At 39.5% G+C, this 25132-nt stretch overlaps 1 protein-coding gene across 1 annotated transcript; it reads right to left on the bottom strand.

Annotated features, from left to right (window-relative positions):
• Positions 1-860: 860 nt before the first annotated feature.
• XNDC1N (XRCC1 N-terminal domain containing 1, N-terminal like) lies at positions 861-24921 on the bottom strand. Its single transcript, XM_081282336.1, has 10 exons — positions 24663-24921; positions 18032-18206; positions 14440-14581; positions 13526-13681; positions 12265-12443; positions 8953-9038; positions 8538-8710; positions 6296-6368; positions 2688-2812; positions 861-1097 (listed from the first exon to the last, which is right to left on the bottom strand). Exons 2-10 carry the CDS (start codon positions 18074-18076, stop codon positions 865-867), a joined length of 1212 nt encoding a protein of 403 aa, XP_081138462.1. The 5' UTR covers positions 18077-18206; positions 24663-24921; the 3' UTR covers positions 861-864.
• Positions 24922-25132: the final 211 nt, after the last annotated feature.

The following is a 25132-nucleotide window of genomic DNA, read 5'->3' as shown; positions in this document are numbered from 1 at the left end:
TGGGAAAAGGGAGAGAGTGCATAGTTGCTCAAAGAAGGTAGAAATAGAATTTGGACTATCATAGTTTGAGGGAACTTGGAGACCCTCTGGTCCAACTACCTCATTGTGTATAAGGGCAATGGGATTTGTGCAAGGTCCCTGGCATTATTCCCCAGTCATTAAACTATGTGGGCTCTATAACTACTTTGTGAGCAGCAGGTAGAGGGATTTTCTCTGTTTACAACAGTAAATTCTGGGCCCAAGATAAATAACTGTACTAAAGTCACATGGCAGTACGTGATTACAGCTAGGGCAGGAACTAAGGATATAAAAGCCAGTTTCATGCTCAAAACCTATCTTTCCAGAACACAATAGGATCTTATCTGTCAGGCAGTATTTTTCTTTTGACTAGTCCTCAGTTTTCCTTTTAGGAAAATGGACATGAGGATATATACCATTCCGGGAGGGAAGGATATTCTGGACATTATCCCAAGGCCCTAAAGATTACCAGTTCCATCCCAAAAGTTCCAAGGGGGAAAAGGACAGAACTGCTCTTAGGAGAATTGGGTGCCATGGTGACAGATCCTTGACAACTAGGAATGGGGAGCTGGGCCCAGTGGTACCCTAGGCATGTCCTGAGGGAATAAATGAAGGGAGGAAGGGAGGACTGCCTTCATCAGTCCTTCTCAGCTGCCAAGAGATCCACTTTCAGGGCTAGGGGTATAGCTCAGCGGTACAGCCCTTTCCTAGGACACATGAGGCCTTTGAATTTCAGCAACAACAATAACAACAACAACAAGAACAAAAAGAGAGAGAGGTGAGAGGTGAGAGACCTACTTCTCTGTCTTAGTCATAGTGGGGGCCCAAACCACAGGATTTCATGGCTCACGCTGGAAAAACCTCCCCACACACACTGGCATGTTCTTCTATTTCTCTTGCTGAGAACTGTAACTGGCAGATGGGACACTGGACCCAGGAAATGGGAGGTGAACTCTCTGGGGAGGACACCCACAGTACAGACTGGGATGAAGATGGTGAGGAGGGAGAAGCTGGGTGAGGTGGGGAGGTCTCTCCACAAGTGGCAGCATGCAGGGGAAGAATCTCAATGCTGAAGGAACCTAAGGGAGAGAGAAAGAGGTAAACACAATTGGGCCTGTTCTTAGGAAGGATGGCACCCAAGAAGTCTGAAGGGAGCCAGGCGTGGAGGCACATGCCTGTAATCCTAGCAACTCAGGAGGCTGAGGCAGGAGGATCATAAATTCAAAGCCAGCCTCAGCAACTTAGTGAGGCCCTAAGCAACTCAGCAAGACCCTGTCTCAAAAAATTACAAAGGAATGGGGATGTAGCCTAGTGGTAAAGCATCCCTGGATTCAATCTTCAGTACAAAAAAAAAAAAAAGCCTGAAAGGTGTATCTGCTGCCAAAATGCAGCTTTTCTTGTAGAAAATTTATCATGGGTGAATATGTGACACCTGAGAGACACTATCATGTATCTGTCAAACATTTATTAAGTATTCACTATGTGCCTGACAGTATGCTAAGAGCTGAAGTAAACAGACTGTCCTTATGGAATGTAGTCTAGTGGTGAAGATAAACTGGGAACAAAAAGAATATTGACAGAAAGTAGGTGAGAAGTGCATAGTCCATGGGAATTAAGAGAATGCTGCAGGAGCTCAACTGGCAGAGATTATCTATGAAGATCAGAGAAGTTTTGGCAAAGAAGTACCATTCGTTCCAGGGGTGTTCTACCACTGAGCTACATCTCCAGCTCTTTTTTGTGGTATCGGTATTGAACTCAGGGGTACTCAACCACTGAGCCACATCCCCAGCCCTATTTTGTATTTTATTTAGAGACAGGGTCTCAATGAGTTGCTTAGCGCCTTTCTGAGGCTAGGTTGAACTCTCTATCCTCCTGCTTCATCCTCCTTAGCTGCTGGGATTACAGGCGTGTGCCACTGTGCCCGGCTGCAGCTCTTTTAATTTTTATTTTCTTTCTTTTTTAAAAAAAAATATTTATTTTTTAGTTGTAGTTGGACACAATACCTTTCTTTCTTTCTTTCTTTCTTTTTTTTTTTTTTTGTTTTAGGTGGACACAATATCTTTATTTTATTTTTATGTGATGTTGAGGATCGAACCCAGGGCCTCGCATGTGGTAGGCAAGCGCTCTACCGCTGAGCCACAACCCGGCCCCTTAATTTTTATTTTCAAACAGGACCTCACTAAATTGTTCAGGGCCTTGCTAAATTGCTGAAGGTGGCCTCAAACTTGTAACCCTCCTGCCTCAGTCTTCTAAGTCACTAGGATTACAGGTATATGCCACCACACCCAGCAAGAACTAACAATTTGAACAGAAACTTAGAGTAAGCAGAATTTGGACAGAGAAAAAAGTTATGAAGAAAATTCTAGGCTTTCTCTGACAGTGTTTTACATTGTTTGTGTTTAGCTTCTCCAGAGAGTTGGGGCCCTTGTCACTTCCTCAGCTTACCTGATGTGAAGGGAGCAGGTGCTCAATATAAACTTGTCTTGAATGACATTTGGCTAAAAACACATAGGTGGGACACATAGGTTACATAGGTGGGAACTGTAGAGATGACAGAGGCAAGGAGTCCAAATCCAAAAGTTTCTGCACAGTACCCCCAGGTTTCCTATTCTTCCCTTAAGGAATGCTTAGTAATCACATGACCACCCTCCCAGACTGACGCAGCTTACCTGCACAAATGGGGCATTGTTCACTATCCTGGACACCACTGTTTTGGGCTTGGGATTGGTATTCTCTTTGCCTTGCCTTTACTGTCCCCTTCCTGTTCAGCCGGGAGTTTGAGTTGGTCAAAGGCCTGTAAGAAAAAGCAAGGTAAAGACCAGCTATCCGTGAGAAGCTATAAGGGCTGAAGGAATCTAGAATTAGAGCAAAAAGTATTTAGAACAGTGATGTTGACCTAGTAACACTGGGTTGGAGTGATAGTTTTCCCATTTGACATACCAGATTTAAAGGACTTTTTTTTTTTCCTTTTGTAGTACTGGGGATTAAACTCAGAGCCTCTTGCATGCTAGGCAAGTAATCAACTACTAAGTACAACCCTAATCATTTTCATGTTGAAATAGGGTCTAAGTTGCCCTTGCCTTGAACTTGCCATCCTCCTGCCTAAGCCTCCTGAGTAGCTGGTATTATAGGTGTGTGTTACCCTGCTGGGTGAAGGAAATCATTTAACCTTTGAACATCTGACAACAGAGCTTCTGGGGCTGGGGGTATAGTTCAGTGGTAGAGGGTTTGCCTGGCATGAAGACCCTGGGTTTAATCCCCACTGAAGAAAATGAAACCAAAAAAACCCCAGAGCTTCTATTATTGTTCTTAGATTTCAATCATTTATTTCTTTTCTTTTTAAATTTATTTTTTAGTTGTAGTTGGATACAACACCTTTATTTTACTTACTTATTTTTATGTGGTGCAGAGGATTGAACCCAGGGCCTTGCTCATGCTAGGTGAGCGCTCTACCACTGAGCCACAACCTCAGCCCTATTTATTTTCTTTTTATACTTCTTTTTTTTTTTTTTTTTAAGTTGTAGATGGGCATAATACCTTTATTTTGTTTACTTATGTGGTGCTGAGGATTGAACTCAGTGCCTCATGCATGTGAGACAAGTGCCCTACCACTAAGCCACAACCCAGCCCTATTTTTTAAAAATATTTTTTAGTTGTAGTTGGACACAATACCTTTATTTATTTATTTTTATGTGGTGCTGAGGATCGAACTCAGTGCCTAGCCTATGCTAGGCAAGTGCTCTACTGCTGAGCTAGAATCCCAGCCCTTAATTATTATTATTATTATTATTATTTTAATATTTATTTTTTTGTTTTAGGTGGACACAATATCTTTTTAATTTATTTTTATGTAGTGCTGAGGATTGAACCCAGTGCCTCGCGCATACCAAGCCTGCGTGCTATCACTTGAGCCACATCCCCAGCCCCATTAATTATTTTTTAATTGATGTATCATACGCATACCATAACATTACCCCCCACTTTTTTTTTTTTTAGTATTGGGGATTAAACCGAGGGGTGCTTAACCACTGAGCCACATCCCCAGCCCTTTTTACTTTTTATATTGAGATGGGTCTTGCTAAATTGCTGAGATTACAGATAAGAGCCACCATGCTGGGCCCTTCATTTTTTTAAAGGCATAGACAGAGGGCTGGCAATATAGCTCAGTTGGTAGAGTGCTTGCCTCGCATGCACAAGGCCCTGGGGTTCAATCCTCAACACCACACACACAAAAAAGCATAGACACAGATTTATAGGAAAGTAGAAGTATATTTACAGGAGAATATGTGTTATCTCCAGAAAGACAGCCTGAAATTCACCCTTTTAAAATGTGAACTTTGGCCAGGTGCAGTAATATACCCTGGAATTCCAGCTACTTAAAAAGTTGAGGCAGGAGGATTGCAAATTCAAGGCCAGCCTCAGCAATTTGGCAAGGGCTTAAGTAACTTCGTGAGATCCTGTCTCAAAATAAAAAAGGACTGAGAATATATGTAGCTTAGTGGTAAAGTACCCCTGGGTTCAAGTCCCAGTACCTCCTCCCCCCAAAAAGAGTGAATTTTGGCAGGCTATAGTGGGCCAAGTCTATAATCCCAGTTACTTGAAAGGCTGAAATGCTGAGAAAGGAGGATTACAAGTTTGAGAACAGCCTAGGCATCTCAAAATAAAAAATCAAAAGAAATGGAATATAGCTCAATGGAAGAGTGCCCCTGGGTTCAATTCCGAGTACCCACCCTCAACAGGTAAATTTAGTATATTCACCAAGTCAAGTAACCACAACTATATCTAATTCTGGCAGGTTTTTACTACCCCCCCCCCCCGCCAAAGAAATCCCAAACCCATTAGCAGTGACTCCCCATTCCTCTGTACTACAATACTTATATATACTTTGTGTTTCTATGGATTTATCTATTGTGGACATTCTGTATAAATGGAATCCTACTACATGTGGTCTTTTGTGGTGGACTTTTTTCACTCAGTGTTTTCAAGGTTTTTTCATATTAGAACAGGTATTATACAATACATCTAAAATACTAAATTCACCTGGGTATTGGGGATTGAACCTAGGGGCACTCTACCACTGAGCTATATTCCATTCCTTTTGATTTTGTATTTTGAGATGCCTAGGCTGGTCTTAAACTTGTAAACCTCCTTTTTCAGCATTTCAATTAACTATAACCATTCCTTTTTCATGGACAAATAATATTCCATTGTGTATATATACACTACATTTTGTTTATCCGTTCACCTGTTGATGGATATTTGGGTTGTTTCTACTTTCCAACTATTGTGAATAATGCTGCTACGGACATATAAGTTATGTGAATACCTGTGGGTATACACTAGGCATAGAATCACTGAATCATGTGGTAACTATCTTTAGGTTTCTGAATTGCCAAATTGTTTTCCAAAGCAGGTGCACTATTTTATTTAACTTTGATTTTTTTTTTCCCCCAGTGCTGGGGATTGAACCAAAGGCCTTATGAATGCCAGGAAAATATCTACCACTGAGCTACTATGTTCTCAGTCTAAGCTGCACTGTTTTACATTCCTACTGGTAATTTATAAAAGTTCCAATTTCTCTAAATCTTTGCCAACACTTGTTATTGTCCATCTTTTTAATTAGTCATCCCATTTCTCTGATGGTGACTGATGTTGAGCATCTTTCATGTTTATTGGTCATTTTACATCTTCTTGAGAAAAAATTCTATTAGATTCTTTCTCCATTTTTAAAAAAAATATTGTTTTAATTGTTGATGGACCTTTATTTTATTTATTTCTATGTGGTGCTGAGGATTGAACCCAGTGCCTCAGACATTCTAGGCAAGCACTCTGCCACTGAGCCACAACCCCAGCCCTCTTTGTCCATTTTTACAATTAGGTTATCTTTGTATTGTTGACTTAGAAGAGTTCTTTATATATTTTATATTTAAGAGATATATATAAAATATGTAATATAATATACAAATATTTTCTCCCATATTCAATGGACTATCTTTTTATTTCCTTGACAATGACTTTTGAAGCAGAAAAGATTTAAATTTTTATGAAATCCTTGAGATGCAGTGTACTCATCTACAGATTCTGGCTCCCTATAGGGCTGCCTCCTTGCCTGATGACACACGGACAAGTACTTCTTTCTTTCTAAGTTCTAGACTAAGAGCTCAAGACCCAGACCCAAGGGTGCTCTCTGACCTACCTACGCATGAGTGGGTGGAGAACAGCTGTAGAAGGATAAGGTTTGGGGAGGTGATTTGGCCTTTCACGTTGACCTACTTACCTTTGGTCCTGCATTTTTCGTCTCTTTGTCCTGCCAACATCATTCTCTGAGTCCTCCTCCTCTGCTCTGGGCACTGTGTTAGAAATGCTCATTAAAGATAGCTCATTCACAAAAGGTTTTCACATATCATGTATCTTCTTTGAAGAATACCGTTTCTACCTTCTTTGCCTGGTTAATTCTCACTCTTGAAGTATTAGATGAAATGCTATTTCCTATGAGTCGTTTTTCCTGGATTCTCTAATCTAATTCTAATCATCCTATTATGATTTTCCTTCGCTGTACTTATCACTATTTTAGTTTCAGATTTCTTTGTGTGACATGGGTACGTATCTCCTCATTAGGGTAGAATCATTGCTATTTTATTTACTGTGATAACTGTGGCACACGCTTGGCATGTAAGAAATGTTCAATAAATATCTGTCAATGAGTGATAACAAAATTTAGTAACTGTCATCTGTCTAGTTATTCAGAATTTAAGAGACATTTTGTACAGCATTTAATATCAAAGTGCTTTTATAGTTCTGGAGCTCAGTATGTAGTAAATGTCCCAAAATGGTTGGTTCCATTCCATTTTCCTTCTCTTAAAATAATAAACTACATCTTTCATTACATGGAAGACAGCTTCTGAGAGGACTCCCGTTGATTGCTGTCTCCTGATATTCATGTCTCTCCCTGAGTGTGGCTTGGACCTAATGACTTGCTTCTAAAGAATAGCATATGACACAAGTGATGGGATGACATAATCTGTCAGTTTCTTGCAACAGGCTGTAGCATATGCACACTCCCTCTCTCTGGCACTCCATTTTGCCCTCTTGTTTGTTCACTAATGAAACAAGCTACCACACTGTGAGATACTTTATAGAGAGGATTTCATGGCAGAGGAATTTTTTTTTTTTTTTTTTTTTTGTACCAGGGATTGAACCCAAGGGTGCTTAATCATTGAACCATATCCCCAGCCCTTTTTTAATATTTTATTTAGAGACAGGGTTTTGCTGAGTTGCTTAGGGTCTCACTAAGTTGCTGAGGCTGGCTTGGAACTTGTGATCCTCTTGCCTTAGCCTCCTGAGCCTCTGGGATTATAGGCATGCACCATTGTGCCTGGATAGCAAAGGAATTGAAGGAACCACAGTCCAATATCACATGAGGAAATGAATCTGACCAACAACCATGTGTGTGGGTTATGAAGCAGGTCCTTTCCAGCTGAGCATTGAGATGGCTACAGCCTTGTGACAGATCCAGAGCTAGAGGACCCACCTAAGCCATGAGTGGATTCCTAATCATCACAGACCATAAGATGATTTTGAGGTAATCTGTTACACAACAAAAAAGAATCAATATTTCCTATTTTTGCAACAAAATTATACATTCATTATTTCACTAATTTGTTTAGTCCTTTGAAATGATAGGCAAGCCTTTTCCTTTAAAAAATTTTCCCAATGAAACAACAAACTATCCTGTGTTTTTAACTTTTTGTTGATAACCTTATTGGTTTTCTCTTTCTTGCTATTTGGAAAAATAAAAAGAACAGAATGTTAGAGTGACTCAAAAATGTAACCTCTTTGAACCTTACATTCTTTGTAAAATGAGGACATAAGTTTGTTGTGAACATTAAATAGGTAAAGTTGGTAAAAGTGCCTAGCAATGTCTGGTGCAAAACAGAACCCCAAAAGTCTTTTTTTTTAATATTTATTTTTTTTGGTTTTGGGTGGATACAATCTTTTTTTTTAATATATATTTTAAAAATTGTAGATGGACACAATACCTTCATTTTATTTATTTTCATGTGGTGCTGAGGATCAAACCCAGTGCCTCATGCATGCTAGGCGAGCATTCTACTACTGAGCCACAATCCTAGCCCCACCAAGAATCTTTTAATTATTTCTTCTTTTCTCATTAAACTACACTATTCTGCCACCTTATTTCTCCAATAAACTCCAAACCCCATCACTTTTCAACTGTCTTTCTGAGATGACCACAGAATAAGGATACTCTAAGAAGTCTAGGTATTTAGTTTAATCCCTTCACTTTTAAGACAAGGGAACTGAGGCCCAAAGAGATAAGGATTTTTGATTTAGGTCAGTGCTCTTTCAATCATTATATATTATTTGACTTCTCTTCTCTGCTGACAATAGTTTTTTTTCTTCCACATAAAGTACTACTTGTGAGCCATCCATGTACAGCAGTGATGGATTAAAGGAAGGACATTGCTAGGAACATTAAGGAGCAGGTTACTAGGCCTTACCTGCATTCTTTGGGAGACTGGGACCTGGTTCTGCATGATTGCTCTTTGGGCTTGCCACACTGGCTGAAGGTGCCCTGCGGGCTGCAGAAAGCACCATATGGGCTGAACGCCCCAGAGTCCCTGGTTGTAGCTGCTTTAGGATATCCTTGAGCTCTGAAATCTTCTTAGAGCTTCTGCAGAGAAACAAGAGTTACTGATTTCACTTGGAACACAGATCCCGTTCTGCTCACCCAAGTTGCTGGCATCTAGTGAGAAAGCCAATTTGATATACGGGTAGGGTTAGGCCGAGAGAGATGTGATTAATTAGGGAAACCCAGGCTGGGCTTGTGTGCTTGGGAGTGACATGGTAGCCTTTCTCTTCTAGGAGAAAGATCTGAGAAGTGACTGGTAGATCTTTGCTCTGGCAACTACATACGTCTGGGGTTCTGGGAAGAATGTCCTCCGGATAGAAGGATTAGCCAGCCAGGGTTGAGGATGAGACTCCTGAGTGTCAGAAGAGCCCTGAGAACAGAGAAATATGGAATATCAAGATTCACCACCAGGGGACACTGTCACCTAGGAACTCACCTTAGTGAATGTATCTGCTGTAACTTACACATGGTATATTGGCAGATGTGTGCAGACTCTCAAATTCTCTTCTGGTTCTATGATATAAGATTCTATGATTTTGTATATTTAGTTCTCCAATGCAAAGAGTTTTGCCATGACCACGAAAACCCCCATGGATAAAAAAAATACACCTATTGGAAAAAACAGGGCTATAGAGACTGATATCATGTGCAAACTTTTGTTTGTCATGTTCAAACTTTCAAAAATATGTATATTTTCATTGTCCATATATAAAATTGATTTAAGTCATTCATCTCTATATATCTTTTTATACCTTTATTTTTAATTTAATTAATTTATTTTTATGCGGTGCTGAGGATGGAACACAGGGCCTCACACGTGGTAGGCAAGCGCTCTCTCTACTGCTGAGCCGTCTATATATCTTTGAGAGAAAAAAATAATACGTATGTATTTATTTGATAATATTGTTTAATTAACAGTATGATTCATTTTGTGAACAATTTTGTTCATGTGCAATAAAAACCTACCACATTTGGCCATCATTTCTTAGCTACCTATAGATGTTTATATATATATATTTATATATATGTATATATATGTATAAATGTGCGCATATATAGATATCACATGATCATTTCTACATAGATTTTTATTTAGGTAGTACACTACAGTTTCTAATTCTTTGTTAAAGCAATGCATCTGTGAGGTGGGGTTGTGGCTCAGTGGTAGAATGCTCGCCTAGACCTCACAAGGCACTGGGTTCAATCCCTAGCACCACATAAAAAATCTAAATAAACAAAGGCATTGTGTCCATCTACAACTAAAAATATTTTTTAAAAAAATGCACCTGTCATTATTGACCTTTTTATTTTTTCAAATTTCCTTTTTTCCCTTAAGTTAAAAAGAATAATTGGGTTGGGGATGTGGCTCAATGTCATAGGCTGCTTTCCTAGCAATGTGAGGCCCTGGGTTTGATCCCCAGCCCTACAGAAAGAAGCTACATCTCCAGCCCTTTTTTGTAATTTATTTAGAGACAGGGTCTCACTGAATTGCTTAGGGCCTTGCTAAGTTGCTGATGCTGGCTTTGAACTCATAATCCTCCTGCCTCAGCCTCCCAAGCTGCTGGGATGTGCCACTTCATTTGGCTTATTATGGATTCTTCTAAAGGTAAATGTTTTTATAAAGTATGACTTGACCTCATTCTGAAAGCTTGAAAATTAGTATTTTTATTCACATTGACTGTTTACTATTTCTTTTCTTTCTTTCTTTCTTTCTTTTTGCATTTCTTTTTTTAATTTTATTTTTTTATTTATATATGACAGCGGAATGCATTAAAATTCTTATTACACATATAGAGCAATTTTTCATATCTTTGGTTGTATATAAAGTAAATTCACAACAATTCGGGTCTTCACACATGTTCAATGTTTACTATTTCTAATTGTCATTATAAACTAGAATTATTTTAAAAATATTTTGTTTAATTTTTGAGGATTTTAGTTTTTTTCTTTACATAATTGCATGAATTTTATCTTATATTTTCTGGTGCTGGGGATTAAACTCAGAGTCTAATACATACTAGAGTACCACTGAGCTATATCCCCAGCCCTGCCACATGAATTTTAGAGTGAATACTACTAGAAAGGGTAACTAACTAGATGTGTGTTTGGAGATAATTATTTAACCTTAATTCTACATGAGATTGATCATTAGAATTTAGCTTATGAGCACAGGCCAGGTGGAGTCAAGCAGCTTGGGTTCAAATCCTCTCCAAGAATTAGCAGTGTGACCTATTTTCTTACTAGAATATTTGTGATCATAAAAACTCTATTTCAGAAGGTTAAAAGCTGTTATGTTTTGCTTTCACTCTAATATACCAATTAGAATTACACTGTAGAAAAAAAGGCCTATGACATTTTAGATATCTTAAAATTATAAAACTGAGTATCACCAATGGTTTCCAAGTACCAACTGTCTCTTGTCAGAATGCTTCACACTGCCTTTTCTTGTGATTTCATGCGGTAACTACATGTGTGTTTGACTCTATTCACTGTTCAGTGCCTTACTGACTTGGCTCTGGAGTTGTTAACTTTCTTTCTTGCAAGCCAATCAAGGTTGTGGAGGTGCAGAGTAATTCAACAGCCAAAATGAAAGAAATTCTGGAAATCCCTTATTTATCTGAAAAGTAAGGTGATCATATATATGTCCTGGTTTATCTGGGACAGTCCTGTAAATATTTTTTCTTTCTCTTTCTTTCTTTCTGTAGTGGGGACTGAACCCAGGCTTACTGAACTCTACCACTGAGTTACATCTTCAACCCCTTTTATTTTGAGACAGGATCTTGCTAAATTGCTGAGGATGGCTTCAAACTTGAGACCCTCCTATCTCAGCCTCCAGCTGGGATTATAGGCATGTGTCACCATGCCTGGCTTCCTAAATTTTATTTATTTATCTATCTATCTATTTATTTATTTATTTACTTACTTACAGTATTGGGGATTAAACCCAGGGCCTCAAGAATGCTAGGCAAACACTCTGCCATTAAGCTATCTCCTCGGCCTTCCCTGGCCCATTTTAAAACATTTTGAGACAGGCATTAAATTGCCCAGACTAACCTTGAATTTGTGATCTTGAATTTGTGAGTAGCTGGGATTATAGGTGTGTGCCACTGAGCTGGGCTCATTACAAATATTAATAGTACTCTCTTTTGCCTTTAAAGTGTCTTGGTTTGAATAATAATACTTTATGTGACTATCTGCAACTCCCTTCCAAGGGTCGTTTACACAATGAACTTTTTTACCAAAAGCCCGTTTTGTTCCAGGAAATGTTCTAGGTGCCAGGAATACATTTATAGAACAAGACAAACAGGTCCCTAATTTCACAGAGCTTCCATTTTATTGAAAGGCCAGGGTCATGGAGATTTAGCTCTATTCACGTCAGCTCTGGGCCCTGCAATCCTGGAACCTGGTTCACTCACTTGCACTTCCCTGTGTAAGGGAGAGAAGGGGAAGAGTTCATTCCTACTTGTAAGAAAGGGCAGCATGCCCACCTGTGCTTGTGTGCAGTGTGTCTACCCCTCAATCAAGCACCAGCTTTCTAACCCAAAACCCTCAAAGGGAGGGAAAATACTAAATCCTGGTTCTACCCTAGTACATACCTGGCTTAGCTCAGAGCTCACAGGGACTGAGAGATCCATCACAGGGTCATCTGAGGAGTCCAGAGAGGAACGCACCCGCAGAAAGGCCAGGCCAAAGGACTGATGACGTGTGAACGGTTGGGAACAAGTCAGGCGAAGTCGATCCCATGATTCTCCTGAGGCTGGAGCCAGGAAATCATCTCAAGGAAAAAAGAGAAACAAACTGAGGGGGAAAATGAATTAATGGAGGGAAAAAATAAAAGAAAGTTTATCCCAAGGAAAGAGAAGACAGGTTATACAGAGCAAATTTCAACAGGATTAAGAATGAAGACGACCAGTAAATATTCCCCTCAGGTTTAGGTGCTCAGGGAATGGTAATACCAAGTAGTCCTGTCAGGGCTCTTTCAGACCCAGTTCCTTGCCTTCTGACCATTACTCCCCCTTTATGCTTCCACACCATTTCCAGCCTGGGTACATCCTTATTCTACAACTCTCTAGGGACCTTATCAATATCTCAATCAACCAAGAGGCATCTGTGTTGCTAGGGTATGGGAAATCAGCTTGCTCATGGATTAGCTGAGATATCAACCTTTCCTGAACCACAAGACCTCAACCTCTCTCACGATGCTATAAGTCCTGCACATTCACTCACTCATAGTATCAAACACTGATGTTACAAACTCTTTAATATCTAACACAACTCTAATTTCTAACACTATCCAGTCAGGATTTCATCCTCTCCACCTCACATGCCCCTCCAGTATCATTCTTCCTTTATGACATTACAAACACCTTCAATTTAAACACAGACAAATCTTTACTAGGCTCTAAATCCCTAGAGGACAGGAATCAAATCCTATGTTTCTTTTGCAGTGCCCACTGAGCATATCTACATAAACAGAATTCAGGAAACACTATATGCTACATAAAATATAACCATTATGTAGCCTTCTGCTACTTACATCTATACTTATATACATTTATACAAACAAAAAACATAGTAATTAACATGTGTTTTGTTTCAGACTCTACAAGTCACGGGAAATATCAATCAATCAGTAGCTAATAAACATCCCCAGCTATCAGGCATCCTCGTCATGAAGAATTCACATACAAGCATGTCACTCACTAATTAATCTACTTCTTAGGAAGTAGTCTAAGATAGCTAAGTCCTTGAACAGGCTCCCTCCCACAATCTATACTCCAAAGCACTTACATCCTCTCTAGTACTGCATCCTTCTTACTTGGGAACATACCCCCCTTCTGCTGTTGCCCTCTTTACCATTTTTAAACATGCGGACCCCTGAGCGGTTCTTCCCCTGCTTTGAATCGGTGAGGGACATTAGTGTGGTTGCAGGGAGCAGGGTGATGAAAGGTCTGTCTAGGGACCAGGAAGAACGGCCCACATCAATTTGCAGGAAAGCACAGCCACAGTTACCTGGGGACAAAAGGATGAGAAAAGGATAAGTGCGATAGAAATAATTATACACAAGGGAACTGGACATTCCTCACTCTAAAACTAGCAGGGAGTCAGAAAGGTCTGGCAACATGTAGAGTCACACAAGGAACCAATAATTTAATGATAACACAAAGGTTCTGTATCAGGCTACATGACAACATGGAATTACACTAAATGACCATGGGAAAATCCGGCAGAGACTTGCTGCTTCCCTGTCCTGGGCCCTGAAAGCAGTGCCAAATTCTGTTTCTCTTATATCCTTGCTAGGGAGCCCAACATCTTTCTGTCCTAACAAAGTTGGCACCAGATGACTTTTGTCAATTCTCTATTTCAAAGAATTCTATAGTCAACCTTTTCCTATGCACAGTTCACCTTACGAGTAATCCTCAGACACTAATATTTAGAGGTGTATACAAATTCTATTTGTTGGCATTTATAATTAGGCCAATGTCCTAAGGCTTTACCCAGATCACACAGATCAAAGCCGAACATTGCATAGTTCAAGGAGCTCCATTCACACTGTATTCCATATGAATGGAGACCATGGAGTACTCCAACACCAAATCTGCCCTTCCAAATCTGCCCCAAGGGCAAAGGCCACATTTCTCCTTCACACCTGTGCAGGGTTTATTCCAAAAGGCTGCTTGGCTGGAATGAACCAAGACCTCTGAGTAGTGGGGTTAGAGGGGAATATCACTCCAGTGTCTTACCTCAGAGGCCCCAGGGAACTCACTCACCTACATCAATATAGCTAATGGGCACTGCCCTCTCCAGCTGTAGTTCCACTTTCAGTTGCCCACTCTTGTCCTGAGGGCAGCTGAGCCAAGGCCTCCCCTGACTATCTGGGTTCAGCAAGTTCTCCACAGGATACTTGGGATCCTAAGTCAGAGAGAGAAGGAGAGAATCAGGAACTTTACTAAGTCTATGGGGAAAAATATGCCCATGAATAAGGCATCCCTATGATCCCTAGTCTTTTAAGGCACCCTAATATTATAGAAAGGCACCAGATGGGAATCCACAGTAACACAGGAACCATGTACCAAGATATTTAGATACCATCTACCTCTATCTATTTACCAGACTCCCTCATTTAATCCTACATGTTTATTATTATTACTTCTTAGTTAGTAAATCAATAAACTGAAGTTTAGGGAAGCTCGGAAACTTACCCAAGGCCTCATGCCAGATAACCAACCAAAGCAGGTTTCTAAAACCAGAGCTTTTAACCATTACTCTCTACTAATGTCTTTGATTTATCAGCTATTTCAGACATTTTCTTATCTTTATAACAATCCTAAAAGGGCAAAGGTTTTTTTTTTTTTTAAAAAGAAAGAGAGAGTGAGACAGAGAGAGAATTTTTTAATATTTACTTTTTAGTTTTCGGCAGACACAACATCTTTGTTTGTATGTGGTGCTGAGGATCGAACCCTGGCTGCACACATGCCAGGTGAGCGCGCTACCGCTTGAGCCACATCCCCAGCCCCACAGATTTTTATTCTAAGTTTACATGGATGCTTATATATAAAGTGATTATTCCAAGACAATAATAGTGATATATTTACATAGAAAGAAATTCTGAGTTTTAACTCAAAGTCAGATACTTTTTGGTTGAGAGGCCTTAAACAAACTACTTCCTCTTTGGATCAAAAATTTTTCATCCATAAGGAGAGTGGGGAAGCTAGACACATTTTTTTAAAAAGAGAGAGAGAGAGAGAGAGATTTTTTTTAATATTTATTTTTCAGTTTTTAGTGGACACAACATCTTTATTTTATTTTTATGTGGTGCTGAGGATCGAACCCAGTGCCCCGCGCATGCCAGGCAAGCGCGTTACCACTTGAGCTACATTCCCAGCCCTAGACACATGGTTTCTAACCATGTTATTCCAGCAATAAAATCCACCCCCTCCTTTTTTTTTTTTTTTGGTGGTGCTGGGGATTGAACCAGGGCCTTGTGCATGCAAGGCAAACACTCTACCAACTGAACTATATCCCCTGCCCCAAATCCCTTTTTTTAACTGAAATCTTATACTGAAGCATGTTATGTGTGTGTTAATATTTTTTTCAACAAATAGAAGCAGAGCTCTGGTTAAAGCACAGGTTGGGGGGATACCTAGAGACATACTTGTCCTCCCTCCTTTCAATTTCTAGAAGTTGGCCCCCACAGAGTAGGGTTGGAAACCACAATATTGGAAGATGGATAATTACTTCATTTCATTTATTATTACTTCATTTCATTAAATAATTACTTCATTTCATCATTTATGTAGTTGTACTGGGGATTGAACCCAGGGGTGCTTTACCACTGAGCTATATCCCTAGCCCCTTGTATTTTTCAGTTTGAAACAGGGTCTCACAAAATTGCTGAGGCTGGCCTTGAACTTTCAATTCTTTTGCTTCAGCCTGCTGAACGGCTGGGATTACAAGCATGTGCCACCATGTCCAGCTTCTGGCATTTTTTTTTTTTTTTTTAAAGAGAGAGTGAGAGAGGAGAGAGAGAGAATTTTTAATATTTATTTTTTAGTTCTCAGCGGACACAACATCTTTGTTGGTATGTGGTGCTGAGGATTGAACCCGGGCCGCACGCATGCCAGGCGAGCGCGCTACCGCTTGAGCCACATCCCCAGCCCTTTTTTTTTTTTTTAAATACAAATGAATCAGTCTTATCTAAAATTTTATTTCAGTCTGTTAGTACTATTTGTTTAAATTGCTCACACAAAATACATTCCATCTAAAAAGGAAATATAAAGTTCTTCTGGCAGTCCAAAAATAATTGATAGGGCCTATCCAAAGGTCTTCCAATATAGTTTAAAGAAAATCTAAAAGTAGTTTAAAACAAACTGGATGTTTTATTCTCTGGGCCATAAGAGGTTTTCAAAATCACTTTGATTTTTTTGAATCCCATCAATTGTCAATCATAGCAGGAAAACCCCTGAGCTGATTTCTGATAATAAAGTTATCAGAGAAAAGAAAAAAAAATATATATATATTTTTGGTACTCGGGATTGAACCTAGAGACACTTACCCACATCCCCAGCCCTTTTTACTTTTTTATTTTGAGGCAGAGTCTTGCTAAGTTGCTCAAGGCCTCACCAAGTTGCTGAGGCTGTCTTTGAACTCCCGATGCTCCTGCCTCAGCTTCCCAAGCCATTGGGATTACAGGTATGTGCCACTGCAACTGGCTTAGTAAATATAATGAATTATAAATGATTACTGGCATCATGAAGACTTGGGTAGGTAAGATGCCTTCCAAGTTAGCTTAAGTATCACCTGTGCAGGAGTAACTGTGTGTCCCTAGAATAGCCTTGTGCTATGGACTTCTACACTTCTGGGCTCACAGTGGTACTCAGGACCAAGAGCCAAAAGCACAATGTGCAAACTCTATGAAGGCTTTATAATAAGAGACTAATGCAGGAGGCACAGTCTAAATACTAAAAATGATAATGCGATCTTGAGTACCTTCAGTTTTATTAAGTTATTTTACATGTGTTATGGTTAGCTTCTAGCTTTTATAAGACTATGAGTCTATGAAGAAAACTGTTCAGGATGACTATGAAGATAAACAGGATAAATGTAATTATTGTTTTATTTTACTTAGAAGTTAATATAGCAGTTCCTAAGGACTCTCTAAGGGTATTTCTGAAATGTGTAGGGATGTTTTTGACTATCATAATAACTAATAAGCAATACTGTTATTGGGGCACAGGATTAGGGATGCTAAATATCCCACCATGCAAATAATATTGCTGTAAAATGTAGACTTATCCCCTGAAGAGCCACAGCACCTCTGGAGAAAGACCAGAGTTAACACGAGAGGAGGAATAAATGGGTAGAACAATGATAATAGAGGAAAATGTGGGAAATGCTAGGGCTCAGGGTCTGGGATTTAGCTCTAAATGGGAATTATAGAACATTTAGGGAAGAGGCTGAGATCACACTTGACAGTGGTCATGATATCACAGGTCAGGTATGATGTTGAGTGTTCTGGTCTGCTCTCAATGACAAGGCTGACCAAATGGTTGTTTTGGGGACCCTGGTGCAGATTCTGGGCCTAGGATCTACCCAGCACCCTTAAGCTATTAGTGGAATCCTGAGGTACCTCCTTTATGGAACTTCCAAGTCCTGGAACATTTCTATCGGTTTCTTGCACTGCTCTGGGAACAACCTGAAGGCAAGAACTATTTCTTCCCTTAGATTCTGGATTCCCAGAGAAGGCATCATGTCCTTTCTATTAGACTGGGAGTTTCCTGAAAGTAGAGCCAAATCTCCTACTTTGTTCATTCCTTTCAGTCATCAAGGAAAACAAACAAACATGCCTATTGATTGATATACCTGAGAGGAAAATGACACCACATGACTGATCTTCACAGGAGCCATGGCAGGCCTATCAGCTGTTCAAGTACAGGGCAAAAATGCTTTATCTCAAGAATTCTTCTGTTACCACTTTGGCACTGTTTATGTTTTGGTTTTAGCAGCTTCCAGAAGAACAAGAATCTTCACATTACTCCTGAAGGAAAAAACAAAAAGAAAAATAAACTATTATCAACTTGGGAGGCTGAGGATTTCAAGTTTGAGGTCAGCCTCAGTCACTTAGCAAGAAGATGTCTCAATTTAAAAAAAGGGCTGGGGATGTATTTTCAGTAGTACAGTGCCTCTAGCTTCTATTCCCAATACTGACAACCAACCTACCAAACAAAAAAGCCCATAAGAAAAAGACAAAAAAAAAAAAAAAAAAAAGACAAAAAAAATATGGCTGTTTCTCTAATTATATGAGTTTTTTAGGCCATCAGTCCATTTATTTCTTCTTCTTCTTTTTTTTTTTTTTTTTTTTTTTTTTTGTGTGTGTGTGTGTGTTCCTAGGGATCAAATCCAGTGCTATACCACTGAGCTATATTTCTAGCCCTCAGCCCGTTTCTGATGATTACTACTTTGGGCCTAGTGGGGGTGATGGGCAGGGAGCAGATCTGAACCATCTAATGAGATTCCAAAAAAGTGTGAAATAACTGGAGTGCAACATCAAGGCAAGAGAGCAGCAAGTACAAAACATATTAATGTTAATGTTGGATTTATATGTAGATGAGTTCCTAAGAGTACCAATTGCCCCTTAAATTGTTTATCATTTTTTTTTTTTTGAACAGTACTGGGGATTGAACTCAGGAGTACTTTAACTACTGAGTTATACCCCTAGTCCCCTTTCCCTTTTTCTGGCCTCAAGCTTGTGATCCTCCTGCCTCAGCCTCTGGGATTGTAGGTGTGCTGCTCTACCTCTCCGGGCTTTTTGCTGAGGCTGAAATTGTAATCCTCTTGCTTCAGCCTCCTGAGTTGCTGGGATTACAGGCATGCAACATGGTGCATGGCTCGCTAAACTTTTTAGAGGAAAATTTTAAGTATATGGAAAAGTACACATATTAGTATAACAAACTGATGCATCCATCACCTAGCTTCAACAATTCCTTGGTGAGAGATGTTTTAAAGTTATCTGAATGTATTTCAGTGAGTTCTCTCTTTAAATATTTATGCTGGCTCATTTTATTCATGTTTTCTCACTGATCCCGGATAAACTCCTGGCCATAAAGATCCTTTTTTGTATCTCCAACCAAAATTTTGTTTTCTACCTCCAAGACTCTGCTCATGCCATTACCTCTGCTTGAATTGCTTGTTCTGATATAGAAAGTTAGGGATACAGAAGGAACACCAAGTCTCTAAAGGAAAAATATTCCTATTAATATATAGAACAAATAATTCATAGACTGTCTAATGAGCAGGATAAAGGAGACTAAAGGAGAGAAAATGGTCACAATGTAAGGATGCACTAAATAGTCCACAAATTACTTTCAACTTTCCAGTTCCCTATCAGTTTTTTGGAACATAGCAAAACAGGAACAAAACCTCAACAGAAAGAGATCATTAATCTTGTCAGGGAAAGGAGCTAACATTTGATTGAACCATAACCCAGTGATCACCAGAGATGTTCATGTAATTGAAACCTACATTCCAAACCCACAGGGAAACATGATAATTCTGAATCCCAGAGGGAAGTTCAATCCTTTTGCATACAATATTCCACCTAGTTATGTACCCTAACAAAAATCCAACCTTCAGCCCTGGCAATGTGGCTCACTCTTGAGATTGCCTGCAGCAGGGAGTAGACCTTTGCCTTTTGCCTTATAACAAAGCTCTTCCTCTCTTTACTAAATCTCTGTACTAAAATTCTTATTTGTGATGGAGCCAAGGACCTGGAAGTTCTAATTAGAGGGCTCCTTCAGACCTCCTCAGACTCCTCATTATGACAGTTCCCTTTCCAACTTGTCAAATTGAATGCATTCTAGTGATCAAACTTCACTTTACCTCTGCTTCATCAGTTCTAAGTGATAGCTCCATCCTATCAATTCTCACTTAGCACTTAATAGAGTGCCTCACACAACAATCATATATGTCCTATGTTCCTTGACAAATTGTAAAGTCTTGCAGAACAGGTTTCATGTCTGACTTGTTGCTGTATACCCAATGTAAGAGGCAGAAAAACTGAGCTCCAAAGGGCTTGAAGTCATGCAGTGGGGTAGTCTGCAGCAACAGGAGTAACAAAACTCTTAGTGACTACCTCGTAATTATCAAGCATTTCTAACAGGTCAATGTGTTGTTAAGGCTTCAAAGACAGAAGAATGAAGGATGAGTCCTGAGTCACCTCTTTAGTTCTCCAGGTGTTTTTTGTTTTTTATTTGGTACCAGGTATTAAACTCATGGGCACTGAGCCACATCCCCAGCCCTATTTTGTATTTTATTTAGAGACAGGGTCTCACTGAGTTGCTCAGCATTCTGATTTTTGCTGAGGCTGGCTTTAAACTCATAATCCTCCAGTCTCAGCCTCCTGAGCTGCTGGGATTACAGGTGTGCACCATTGGCTCCAGGTGTGTTTGTTTGTTTGTATCAGGAATTGAACCCAGGGTGCTTAACCAGTAAGCCACATCCCAGCCCTTTTTATTTTTTATTTAGACAGAGTCTAAGTTCCTCAGAGCCTCACAAAATTGCTGAGGCTGGCTTTGAACTTTCCATTCTCTTGTCTCAGCTTCCTGAGTTTCTGGGATTACAGGTATGTGCCATCACACCCAGCAAGTTCACCAGATTTATGAAACTGATTAGTCCCGGAATGGGAACTCAGTGGACATTCAAATTTTTACTATTCTCTGTGAGATATTGAAAACATCAGAATTAGATATAGTCTGTTTTGGATAAACTCACAGTACAGGTTGTGCATCCTTAAACTTAAAATCTAAAATATGCCAAAATATGCCACTTTTTTAGCACCACCATGATGTCACAGTGGAAATTCTACATCTGACCTGCTGTGACAGATTTCAATGAAAATTACTGTATAAAATTACTAAAATTACTGTATAAAATCACTTCAGGTATAAGGTATATACAAAACATAAATGAATTTCAGTTTAAAAATGGGGGTTTCCTCATCAAATATATGCAAATATTCAAAATCTGAAAAATCAAAAAATCCAAAACACTTCTGGGCCCAGCATTTCCTATAAGGGATGCTTTACCTGTAATATATTTGTGATAGAAAAACATCATTTTTTTCATTACCATCAAACAGATATCTGATTTAACAAGCCCCCAAGCCACTGAGCCACATCCCCAGCCCTATTTTGTATTTTATTTAGAGACAGGGGTCTCACTGAGTTGCTCAGCACCCTGCTTTTTGCTGAGGCTGGCTTTGAACTCGTAATCCTCCTGTCTCAGCCTCCTGAGCTGCTGGGATTACAGGTGTGTGCCACTGGTGCATCCTAGTTCTATTTACTCAATAGATCCAGGCTGGACGCTGAAAGGGCGTGTGAGCTGGGGTTACAGGTCTGCAAGCTAATGAATTCAGACATACGAAGAACAAGGTGTTGAAAATCAGTGGCTTGGGAACCCTGAAGTTGTTGATTTTGGATATTTGATTTTGTTAATATTTGGGGAGATTCTAGTAGGTATCAGGCATTGTATTAGGTGTTGGAAACACAGTGGTGAATGACACATACAATCTTTTGTAAGAAGATAATCAAATTGCCCAAGAGATTAAGTTCTTACAGACCTCCTTGCCCTTACAAATGCTGTTGTAACTGTTTACCCTATACTCCTTCTTGCTTCTTGAGGATATGGATTTTTGTCATGTTCATCATCTCCTACATCTCAGAGATGGTCTAAACACATTAGGCACTAATAAATATTCACTGAAAGAAGAGGATATTATATAACTCCAATTAGAATTTCAACAGATATTTCTGGCAACCTGAAAACTCAACAATCAATTAAAGGTTACAAATTGCTAAGATGATTCCAAAAAGAAAGATGAAAGAGGTAGGGTATCAAATTTTTTGAAAAAATCATAAAGTTTTAGTAATTAGAACATACTGTCTATAGAAATAGGCAAATAGACTCTAGAAACACTGGTATAGATGAGAACTCATAACCACCAACTGTAAGATAGAGCAGGATCGTAATTCTTTTAGAAAAAGATGAGGTAATATATATAGTCGAAGTATTCAGAAAATTGGTTGACAATGTGAAGAAAAATGAAAATAGATCCCTATCTTGCAACTATTTAAAAAAATTATACCCCAGTAGGGTACGGTGCTCCACGCCTGTATTCCCAGCAATTTGGGAAGCTGAGGCAGGAGAAATGCATGTTCAAGTCTAGCTTCAGCAACCTAGCAAGACCCTGTCTCAAAAAAAAAAAAAAAAGGGGGCTACGGATGTGGCTCAGTGGTAAAATACCCCTTGGTTAAATCCCCAGTACCATAAAAAAGAAATATATATATATGACATATGTGTGTGTGTGTGTGTGTCTATCTATCTCTCTCTCTCTATATATATATATATAAACAAACAAATAAATACACACACACACACACACACACACACACACACCAGTGGATCAAAGATGGAAACATGAATAACAATACTTTAAGACAACATAAACTAGGTTAAAATACAGATGGCTAAGAAAAAGGTTACTTACAACACATGTAAATTTGGCTAGTATTCCAAGTATATTTTTTTAAAACCTACAAATCAGTAAGAATAAGCAAACCAATAGAAAACTAGGTAGAAGATGCAATTCACATAAGGTGAAATCTGAATGAACGAAGGCCCATATAGAAAAACTCATAGCCTGGTAATAAGGAAATTGCAAATATCATTTCTTTCCTCTAAGACTGGCAAAAAACTTAAAAGTCTGATAATAGCCAGGCACAGCGGCTCATGTCTATAATCCTAGTGGCCAAGGAGGCTGAGAAATGAGGATCACAAGTTCTAGGCCAGCCTTAGCAATGTCGCAAAGCTCTAGGCAACTTAGTGAGACTTTGTCTTAAAATAAAAATATAAAAAAGGGATTGGGATGTAGCTCAATGGCAAAAGTGCCTCTGAGTTTAACCCCCAATAACCCCAGCCAATCTTACAACATAAAGGAATGGCAATAATGTGGGGAAATGATTCCCCTCATAAACACTTTCAACACATATTAATTCTAAGGAGCCACATTGCAAGAATAGTCATATGTGGCTAGTAGTTAACTTATTTGAACAGCAGCTCTGGAGACTCACATGTGCATAAAGACACATTGTTTCTGATAGCAAAAAAAAAAAAAAAGGAATGGACAAAGGAAATATTATATATCATAAAAAAGAGCACAGTACAATGGTTAGGAATGAATTGGATGTAAATATACATCTATATAGGCTTTAAAAATAATAGTGAAAGAATTAAGTTGGGGGGTGATACACAGAAAACAGCATTTGTGTTCATTAAAAAAACAAAATCAGGATCTGGGATGTAGCACCATGGTAGAGCACTTGCCTAGCACGTGCAAGGTCCTGGGTTCCATACCAGGTACCACAAAAGAAAAAAAAAGTGCAACACTATGTATCATTTAAGGATACACATATAATTTTTTTAAATGGGCTGAATAAAACACACAGCTAATTTATAATAAAATCTGTTTTTATTGCAGATGAGAGGGTAATGTATCTGAGAATAAAAGACACAGATTCAATTCAATTTTTTTTCTTTTTCTTTTTTTAAAGAGAGAGTGAGAGAGGAGAGAGAGGAGAGAGAGAGAGAGAATTTTTAATATTTATTTTTTAGTTCTCCGCGGACACAACATCTTTGTTGGTATGTGGTGCTGAGGATGGAACCCGGGCCGCACGCATGCCAGGCGAGCGCGCTACCGCTTGAGCCACATCCCCAGCCCTCAATTTTTTTTCTATATTAACCATTTAAAAAACCAGGAAGCAAATATATCATATCAATAATCAATCTGGTGTGATAATACATTGTTTGTAATATTCTATTAATAATTTCCATATATAAAAGTTTCACAGGCTGGGGATGTGGCTCAAGCGGTAGCGCGCTCGCCTGGCATGCGTGCGGCCGGGTTCGATCCTCAGCACCACATACCAACAAAGATGTTGTGTCCGCTAAAAATTAAAAAAAAGTTTCACATAATAAAAATTATTGTTTCAAGTAATTGAGATGTCTGTAGGTAGTAAATATTAACCTGTAAGTTCCTGTTGGTCCCCAAATAAAGTCGGCTGGCATTCTAGGTTTTCTGAACTCACAGGTCATCCTGGAGTTGACCTATCATCCATAGATCCAGACTGGACGCTGAGGGGGCGTGTGAGCTGGGTTACAGGTCTGCGAGCTAACGAATTCAGACATACGAAAAGTAGGGTGCTGAAAATCAGTTAAGAAGGTATAAGTGGAGGTGGGGTGTACAGAAAGCGGGTAAAGGTAAGAGCTGGGGAAGCAGAATGTGGGGCAGGAAAGAGTATTAAGATGTGTGAAATAGCAATGACAGCCTCTGCTGCCCTGAATCTGAAGAATCCCGAACACGCTGCTTTGTCCACTTCTTTGATGCCACCCCCACCTTCGGCTACTACGCTCCGGGTCAACAAACCCCAACGCTCCTCACCTGAGACCGTGAACCTCAAGAAGTTATACCGCGCCTCTGGTCGTGGATCACAAACATTCTCCCGCCAATTTGGTCCGCTGGCCTCCGCCTTCTGATCCCGGTAACACACTCGGCCCGTTGAAGCTCAGGAACACGTTCTGGAACCTAAAGAAGCCGCTGTTCCTGTAAAACGATTCCCATCGAGGCAAGGCAGCTGGTGCTACAGCCAGAAAAATACACTTGCCTGTGTTTTTAATGTATGTTTTTCACTTTAATTCTCGCGTCGAGAGAGCGCAATTTGAACTTCCGGGTTAGAATCGGTGTAGTATGGGAAATGTAGTCCTGAGTCTCCACGCCGCGCTCCTGGAGCCCACGTCAGGGAGTGTCGCGAAAGTTGTTGGCTTAGGGGTTCTTCTCTTTGACTCTCCAAAGGGAATAACTGGAGAAATAATTGCACTAAAAATAATGTCGGCGAAATTTCTCACTTTCCA

This window comes from Spermophilus citellus (genome assembly GCF_964194105.1).
Source record: "Spermophilus citellus genome assembly, chromosome: 2".
Taxonomy (NCBI): domain Eukaryota; kingdom Metazoa; phylum Chordata; class Mammalia; order Rodentia; family Sciuridae; genus Spermophilus; species Spermophilus citellus.
The sequence above is the reverse complement of the archived record's forward strand: the minus strand, read 5'-3'. Positions and strand labels throughout refer to the sequence as shown.